This window comes from Macrobrachium nipponense, chromosome 36 (genome assembly GCF_015104395.2).
Source record: "Macrobrachium nipponense isolate FS-2020 chromosome 36, ASM1510439v2, whole genome shotgun sequence".
Lineage (NCBI taxonomy): Eukaryota > Metazoa > Arthropoda > Malacostraca > Decapoda > Palaemonidae > Macrobrachium > Macrobrachium nipponense.
The window spans coordinates 32,567,483-32,577,364 of NC_087220.1; the positions used below are offsets into that span (position 1 = coordinate 32,567,483).

Genomic DNA, 9,882 nt, shown 5'->3' on the forward strand with positions numbered 1-9,882 from the left:
CGTGCTAAGAACAAAAATAATAGACAAATGACTACAGTAGTAATAGTAATTTTGGTTCGTCCTTATTCGATACAACAGTTAAAGTTCGTCTCCAGCATTCAAATCCCCCCAACCCCCACCTCACCCCAGTTCCCACGGAGTTCCCCACAGTGATATCTCTTATCGTATGATTCATATCTGAATTGATGATGGCAGTGCTTGATACGGTGGAACAAATTTAATATTTCCGAGTGTGTGGCTTCTTTTTCTTCTTCTTCTTCTATGATTAGAGACAGAATGAAGTCTTGTCATTTCATGCGACTTTTTAAAAAAATGAATGTAGATGTAATTATGTCATGAGATGCTGAACACACATACACACACACATTTCATTAGTAGTAGTAATAGTTAACAAAAGGTACTAGAGTTGTTGAATTCTCTCAAATCTTCTATGTTCTAGCAGAAGAGAGACTCGTGGAAATACACCAGAAACCGTCGTCTCTTATAGACCAACAGTTAAAACCTTACTTTCACTGCTATGCAATATACTCGATGCCCTTTGTCTCAATCTTCTAGTGAAGATGCAACAAAGATGCCAGGAAATACCCAAATACTTTTCGATGGTTCAATATCAGTCTTACTGTGAATTCAACAATATACAAAGGCCTTATTAAGATATACCGATACACTTTCAGGCAACATTTTCTGGTGAATTTCAGTCAATACTGAAAGTCCCTCCAGAGCTGTCAGTCTAGCACTCTGCTGAGAATAGAATGCAGTCTCTACATCTGTCTGTCAGGTCCTATGGTGAGAACATAGGTCTCCAGAGCTGTCATTCCATCTCTCTAGGGATAAAAGGCTGTCTCCTATGTTGACAGATTAGTACAGATGTAAAAATATAGTTCCCAGGTCTCTGGAGCTGTCGATCCAGCCCTATGATTATAAAAAGCTGTCTCCAACCTTGTCTGTTTAGTACTGATGTGGTGAAGACACAGTCCCCAAGGCTGTCAGTCCAGTCTTCTTGAGAAAGTGGACTAAGATCCCAGAGCAGTCAGTCTGAATCTAGAGTACAAGTCTCCAAGACTGTCAATAGCCTGCATGCAAAGACAAAATGAAGGCTGGGAAACACTGTAGGTCTCTTCTGATGCTTCTCAGCCAATCTTTTTATGGCCACACTAAGAACTAGGATTATTATAGTAAGCAGTTAAGTCCCCATGAGTACACTCAGACATCAAAGATGTCAGCTGCGCTGTAATCAAGACCCAAATGATGAAAATAGTACATGAATTGCCCTCAATTCTGTAACCTTTTAAAACAGTGGACCCTTTAAGGTTATATTTGCAGAAGAATGAAGTGCAAGTAAGATGCTTTCAATTCATGTAGTACTATTGTTCTTTGACACATTCTTTTTGGCATTTTAGAAATCACCTGAGAATTATCCAAGGTTTTAAATGATTAAAACCTGCTTTCATTATAGAATCTGTGATATGTCAAGAAGAAACTTAAAAAGTCCTTAATATTATCTTCCTTAAAAGTTTGTTTTTAAAAGTGTGCCCTTATATTATTGGTAAGTTTATTTGCTCAGTTCAGAAAGTTTCAGGTTACCTAGACCGATAATCTAAGGGTGCATTCACTGACTTGCATTTAACCTGTTTGTGATATGTATGTGATAAGCTGCTGATGTGGATGCACCCTAAGAATACTCGTATTTAATATGATGTGCTGCAGTACTGCTTTAACTTGGGACAAAATGTGAATACGTACGTACTGATGCTTCAATAACTAGGAGGTGCATAACTGGAGAGTGTCTTATAGATTGGCTGCAGCATGTGCTGTACATAACCTTTTAAGAATTAATTTAATTTCACTTAATTTAATTATTCTAACCTGCTCTTTTTCTTTCTTCTGCAGATACGAGGAATGCAGATGGTGTGAAAGAGACTGCTCTTCTCTTGGACATCGACTGTCAGTTTGCTAAGTTTTGGCGGGTATAAGTCAGCGGTACTCTTTGATGCAAATATTTGTGATCTAGCCTTATATTGCTCACCATGGAGCGTCTACACATTCCCTATCCTGGAAAATTCCATCGGATCAATCAGATGGGATTGGTCGATCACCAGCAGGTAGCACAGGCCCACCCAGGATCATTCATAAGCTTCCAGATTCAGGAACATCCCAACCCTGGGCCAAAAGAACAGATACCTTTGCAGATTCCAACTCCTAATGCTGTGCAAAATGCTATTCAGACAACAATTCAGAATGCCATTCAAGCCCCAGTGCAAACTATGCACACAGCTACGAACACAGTGCAGGCTGCTGTGCAGACCCAGCAACAGAATCAGCAAGTACAAACAACTCCAGTGATCCCAGAAAAGCCTTATGAGTGCAACCGGTGTAGCAAACGCTACGCCCAGAAGAGCCACTTGACCAGCCACATGATTTGGCACGACAGAGAGAAAAACTTTGTGTGTAAAATATGCAACAAGAGATTCTCCATGGAGAGTCACCTTAATGGCCATATGCTGGAACACAGCAGAGAGAAAAAATTTGAGTGCGAAGTGTGCGGAAAGAGATTTTCGATGGAAAACTACCTTAACAGCCACATGCATGTGCACATTTCCGAGAAAAAGTTTCAGTGTGAGGTTTGTGACAAACGTTTCGCCATGCAAAACCACCTCGATAGCCATATGTTGGTACACTGCACAGAGAAGAAGTTTGAGTGTGGGATATGCCGTAAAAGATACACCCAGCGGAGCCACCTGAACAGCCACATGCTGAAGCATAGTAAAGAAAGGAACTTTGAGTGTATGCTTTGTGGCAAGAGGTTCCAAATGGAATGTCACCTGAAGAGCCACATGCTCGTCCACAGTGATGAGAAGAAGTTCGAGTGCGTGCTTTGCGGTAAGCGTTTCCACATGGAGGTCCAGTTAAACAGCCACATGGTTGTTCACATGAGTGAGAAGAAGTTTGAGTGCAGCATATGCGACAAGAAGTTCATCATGGAAAGCCATCTCAATAGCCACATGCTCATCCACAATGAGAAGACCTTCGAATGCGAGCTGTGTCATAAAAGATTCAATATGGAAAGCCATCTTGTGAGTCACATGCTCGTGCACAACGAGAAGACGTTCGCTTGCGAGATATGCGGGAAGAAGTTCAATATGTTGAGCCATCTGAACAGTCACGTTATGGTACATAGCATGGAGAAGAATTTCGAGTGTACCGTTTGTGAAAAGCGTTTTGCCATGGAAAATCACCTTAACAGCCACATGCTTGTACACAGTGAGGACAAAAAGTTTGCCTGTCAGATTTGCGAAAAGCGCTTCATTCTGGAAATCCACTTGACAAGTCACATGCTCGTCCACAGTGAGGAGAAAAACTTCGAATGTGAAATATGCAACAAAAGGTTCAACATGGAGAGCCATCTGAACAGTCACATGTTGGTGCACAATGAAAAGACTTTTGAATGCATGCTCTGTGGGAAGAGATTCCTTATGGAAAGTCACCTAAAAAGCCACATGCTGGTTCATGGAGAGAAAAAGTTTCAGTGTGGGCTTTGTTCCAAGAGGTTCCACATGGAGAGTCATCTGAACAGTCACATGCTGATGCACAGTGAGGAAAAGAACTTTGGCTGCCCAATGTGTGGCAAGAGGTTTAACATGGAAAGCCACCTCAACAGCCACATGCTTATGCACAGTACTGAAAAAAAATTTGAATGCAATGTTTGCGGCAAAAGGTTCAATATGGAGTGTCACCTTAACAGCCACATGCTCGTTCATAATGAAAAGAAGTTTGTCTGTGGCTTGTGTGGAAAACGCTTCAATATGGAAAGTCACCTCAACAGCCACATGCAAGTCCACGGGGATAAAAATTTCGAGTGTGACATATGCGGAAAGAGGTTTGGCCAGAGTAGCCACCTGAATGCCCACAGATTTGTCCACACAGAACAGAAAAAATATGAATGCCAGGTATGTCGGAAAAAGTTTGCCCAGGAGAGTCACCTGGGAGCCCACATGTTCGTTCATAGTGACGAGAAAAAGTACGAGTGCGAAACTTGCGGAAAGCGCTTCATCCAGGAAATGCACCTCAACAATCACAGATTCACTCACAACACAGAGGGCAAAATTGAGTACCAGCAGTGGGGAAACCGCATTGCTGCAAAGAATCATGCAAACATGCTGAATTTCTTGCATCAGGATGACAAAGTCTTAGAGTGTGAAGAATGCGGCAAGAAGTTTGCCCACGAGAGTCACTTGGTCAGTCACAGGTTCGTACACAAGGAGGAGAAACGTTTTGAATGTGACCAATGTGGAAAAAGGTTCTCTCAAGAAAGTTACCTCTGCAGTCACAAAATTGTCCATAGTGAGAAGAAGTATGAATGCAACCAGTGTGGGAAGAAATTTGTCCAAGAAAGCCACCTGAATAGCCACAGGTTTGTCCACAGCGAGAAGATCGAAGTTGAGTACGGCAAGGAAATTATTCGAGATTTGCCCAACCTTCAGAATGGTCAAATCATTGTCCAGGAAATGGAGAAGAAGCCGTTTGAAGATCATAACGCTCAGCTGGTCACAGATGACAAAAAGCAGTATCAGTATGAGCAGAATGCCAAGTTACTGATCCAACAGACAAATCAGTCACCCTATGCCTATGCCCAATGGGAACATGTGCGTACACTCTGGTCGTTGTAGCCAAAACAGGTCGAAACCTAGGTGTATTCACTTATCCCAATTCCTTATTGTACATAGATTACAGTTAGCTATTGCCTGAAATATATTTTGCAATATCTAAGGTATTAGTAATATGGTGTAGGATGTAAGCCTGTGACGTAAATTATATATTGTATTTTAAAAGTGGATGCACGGGAAGTGTCCGATTTCTTTATTCAGATATTCATTATAGTGTATATATACAGTAGACACATCAAGGGCTGTTGGTGCTTGATTATCCTGTGAGAACCAAAGACATTTATTACCAGTAAATGTGCGCGAGGGCGACACGGGACGCAGCGTTGCGGAAAGGTACGCTCGTCAGCTGTTCGCACTCGCCCAAGCATTGGAGCTTTAGTGTCATTTCATATACTTTGTGCAAGATGGTGGTGTTTATGGAATGTACTATAAAAACAATGTTTATATTGTTTAATAATTATATACTTTTTTATGGAGAAGTTTGTTTCAAGTGAGATGTCTGTCTGAGTGAGATGCTTGTCTTGAGTAGATAAGGAGAAATGCATGTTGCTATTACGTTAGGTTTGATAATGCTCAGGAACTTCGTGAATATACCATAAGAGGTTATTTCTCAGATGTTGTGTATGGATGGGTCTGAGTTGAGGGCGGTTTTTGATGACTGTTCCTTTATACTATGACTGCTTGCTTGCCTCTTGGAGAGTGTGAGATAGAAAGGAAGGAAGAAAGACATGAAGTGACATGAAGTGAGAGAAATTGTAACCTGATGTCATGTGGAAGAAAATTTTGATTTCGTTTTCCTTATTACGATCTGTTACGAAATGACGACGTTCGTTGTGCCAGTGTTTGAAAGTGTTTGAAATCTTTCTCAAAGTGATGATGTGCACCTCAAGGATAATCAGCAAATGAGCAGCAGAGTTTCAAAGAGATCATATGAAAAGTGGAATTGCCCTGTGTGACTGGAATTACTGAGACCCTGCATTGGAATTTCTTCCATGCAGCAGAGAGAAGATGCTAGTAACGTGACTTGATTGATAAATTCTCAGAAGGATTTTAAATATACATTAGATTTTTTTTTTTTTTTGCAACATTCAGAAAATGCCCGCAAGAAAGAAATCTGGCTTTTTTTTAATTCAGCTTAGTAATGATCTGTATACATATTGTTAAAATGAATTAACTTGCTTTTAAGAAAATGCCAGTTGTTACACTTTGCCAATTTGGGTTAGACACCATAATAAGCTTTGAATGTATGTATAGGTAACTGATAACTGTCCATAATTTACAAGAATATTTTGAATGTCTGTAAGGATATTTTTCCTCATTTTTATCGTTCAGTTGAACTTTCCTGCTGCTGCATATGTATGCAAGATACTCCTTAGGGGTGACGAGATACTTCGTAATGCCTGAATGTGAACATAGTGTTGAAGTCATAAGTTTTAATGAAAATAAAGGTTTACTGCAATGCCCGTTGGGCAGCTATGGTCTGTACTATAATGATCAGGAGTATTTTGATGAACTGGACGGTAGTTCTCAGTTTATGGTCTCGATGCACTCCAGTATGTACAATACACGTATAGTACGTGCTCACCAAAGGCCGCGAGAGTTAACAGTAAAGTCGACGAACGTTCCAGCAAGCAGTTTAACGTCCTGTTTAGGCGACTCTTGAAAAATATTTTAGCGAAGCATTGGCATTAAATGAATGAAATTGTTCTAAAAAAAGCACAAAGTAGAAACCTACACCAATTAGATTTGCGATATATCTCACATTATAACTTATGGGGTTAATGCCATGTTATTATTATTAGTATGTTGGCATCCATACATTATATTGTATATCATAGTTAATGGACCATAAGGTCAACGTACATGTAGAGTATTTATGGAGCATCTGTATCAGATGTTAAGTCTAGCAGCCAATTTGTACTTGCCACAAATAACGCTGCATCTCCATGTGGATGATGCATGGTGGATGATGCATGGTAGTGCCATCCATGGATTGTGGAGTGAGGCAGAGTCGCGTTCACCCTTCGACTGAGAGCGACACATGTCGAAGGCCCGGCTTCACTGCCCTAGGCTGAAGGATATCGAGAAACTATACTAACACTTTGTCCCAGTGAGCTGTTAACCCAAGATTTTTTTTGGTCAAAACTGATGGAACTTTTTAAAACTTGATCTAGTTTTTACAGTATGTCTGATCACTATTGCTTACGTCATCGTGAGATTTTTCGTAAACACGAGTCTTCATCTGTTGCTTTAGACGTATTTTTTAGACGTATTGGCCCAGTGATGATCAGTTAGCATCTGCGAATTCTAACTCAATCTTTTTTGTAAGGAAGAGGCTTCAGTGAATCCCAAACATCTCTCTCAGTTTGAATCATTGTTATCTAATGTTTTGTCTCTAAAAAAATTTCCTGTTATGTTTTTTATGTTTTGCTTTTTTTTAAGTTTTAAAAAAATGGATGGGTCCAATCCTTTTGCATTACAGAAAGTGCAGTTTTAATGTATTTTGACTTACATGTGTTTTTTTTCTTTTAAGATTCAATGACTTTTGTGGAAACAAACATTCACTCTGGCTTTTTTTTATTAACTTATTTAGTCAATTGAAGACAGGTTTTTATTTTTTCTTATGATATTTTAGTAATCTTTCAAAGAAAACTGGTTCTGAAGCACCACAAGACATCATTGCTAGCCTATCAAGTAAATTGTTTTTATTTTGCAAAAAAAAAAAAAAAAAAACAAAAAAAAAAAAAAAAAATTAAAAATTAAAACAAGAACTTGCAAAAAAAAAAAAAACAATCAGGAACTTGCAATGTTGTGGTAATCTGTGGTAATCACTAAAATGCGAATTTTATTTATTTTTTTACTCCATTAATGAAAAAATATGGTATTCATCTAACAGCTTTGCTGGTTCTAGTGAAAGTCTAATTATTCTTTGGAGCCATGAGTGCAAAACAGAGGCAAAATGGCTGACCTATGGAAAATATACATATATATAAAAAGAAGCACAGAAAGAAGAAGCCACATGTAGCCTTGATATGCAAATTTCCAAAAAAAATATTACATTCAAAGTGAAATGAATTGTTTCCACAAAAACCTCCAATTGTTATGAATACAACAACAAAGATATTAGTAACTTACTTCTTATGATGCCTTTTCCCCTTAATCAATAAATCTAAAAAAAAAAAAAAAAAAAAAAATAAAAAAAAAATTGGCTGCTAGACGGTTTATATCTAAACACATATTTTGGGGGTTTTAAAACTATAGTAGATGGGCGAGAGAAAGTAATTTTAGATATTTTATATTAGTTATAATTGAAGCGAATGTTGGTTCGATGCTTGTGATATTAGGGTCTTTTAACTGACAAATGGTGGCTTGATCTCTCTATACGCTGTTTCGTTTTAGGGGTCTTGTGATAAAAAGTGACGCTTCTATGTAATTATTAGTAGATGTGATTGATCGGCGTGTTAACCTACCACCCCCTTGAGCAGGGGACGTCATTTTCTATTTATTTTCCTAAGAATTTTCACGTATGTTTCTGGTACGTTAATAATTATTGTTCATCTGGACAGTCAGTTGAGTATCTATGGTTTGCCTGCAATGAAATTTTGCTTGTCGCAATGACCAGGCGATAAAACAATACATATATATTTATATAAAGTACATTGTAATTTATTCATTATATAATAGAAGCCGTCACTTTTATTAGCAAGACCGCAGACGAACGAGTAAATCCACACACTTTTTTGGAGTGTCACCAGCCAACCTATATAACACAAGATGCCGTCGGTTGCAGTACATGTCTCACATCGCTACAGTTTCTAAAAAAAATATTTGAATAAATGACGTTTTCTTTATATACTCCCACCAGTTTTATATACGATTGAGTGACTGCTTGAATCCATTATTATATATTATTAACTTCTTTTAAGAGGTATTTAAATATGAAAAAAGTAGACCTAGGCTATAACGGATTCGTCTCGTAGGATCGTGGAGGAAAAATGGCAGCTATCTATCTATCTATATCTATGTGAATCGAGTATCTGTGTGGGTGAGGCAACGTCCTGGAGATATATGTATAAAAAAAATTGTTGTTCACATTCTAAGCTTTTGGTTCAAATTATAAAGCAACGTCCTAAAGATAATATTAAGTTTTTGGTTCACAACTTGGGCCACTGCAACCGGCAGGCATGATGACGACCACTTGCCTAGTACATTAAATGTATATCTTAGACTGTAGTAGAGTAGTAGTCATTGGTAGCTATAAAAAAACTAATTAAAAAAAAGAATAAAAGCCTTAACCAAGTATTATTATAAAAAAAAGAGAAAACACGAATTATAGCTTCAGAAGAGAACCAATGTTTTTTTAGGAAAACATGTGGTATTTTTAGTATCGTGTATAATAGCTAGCTAGGGTGTTTTAAAGGGCGCAATTTATATAAGGCATTGAATATCAACCCAGTGTAAGTTTACAGTATTATAAGTTGTCATTTATATGTGATCTTAAATTATGTATATCTTGTGTTTAATAAACTTTTTTATATTGCATACGGGAGGTTTCAGTTATTTACCCTGATTGTGGACAGTCGGAACTAGACCAATAATAAATATGGCAACCAAGAGCTGTTGCACAATTGTCTACCAATCATTTCCGTTGCTTTTACTGTACCTCCTTCATATTCTCTTCATTTCCAACATCTAATGATTTATTAGTCCAACTACTTCGAGATTTTTCCTCCTGTCAGTACACTTTTCAAACCTATGACAAGTTTCCTTTTCAGCATTGATTGACCTCGTGGGTCTATCTATACCAGCTTATCTTGGCCTTGGGCCTAATTTGTTTTTCAGTTTTCCAACTAATGAATAAAATGGACAATTTTATAACGAAAATAAAACAGAAGTTCTCTATTACAACGTGAATAATTTATAGAGATACGAAAACTATTAACATAACAGCTATAAATCTAGAGCAGAAATGAAAACTTTGGAATTTTTGTCTAAGTCACTAGTGAATTTTAAATTGGTTAAATTTGCTAAATTATTTAAGGAAATTTTGTCTAAACAGACAATTTGAGGACCTGATACATTGTTAGAAAGTTCACGGGTTCGATTCTCGGCCATTCCATTGAGAAGTGAGAGATGTGTGTTTCTGGTGATAGAAGTTCACTCTCGACGTGGTTCGGAAGACACGTAATGCAGTTGGTCCCGTTGCTGAATAACCACT

At 38.0% G+C, this 9,882-nt stretch overlaps 1 protein-coding gene across 3 annotated transcripts in view; it reads left to right on the top strand.

Moving 5' to 3' along the window:
• The window catches only part of LOC135203559 (zinc finger protein 493-like), a 34,367-nt gene extending 25,161 nt beyond the window's left edge, over positions 1-9,206 (top strand). For all 3 annotated transcript variants that reach the window (XM_064233300.1, XM_064233301.1, XM_064233299.1), the window contains exon 2: positions 1,891-9,206. In XM_064233300.1, coding sequence (XP_064089370.1) covers positions 2,028-4,667 — 2,640 coding nt within the window. In that variant the 5' untranslated portion in view covers positions 1,891-2,027 and the 3' untranslated portion in view covers positions 4,668-9,206. The remainder of the gene's footprint in view (positions 1-1,890) is intronic.
• The last annotated feature ends 676 nt before the right edge of the window (positions 9,207-9,882 follow it).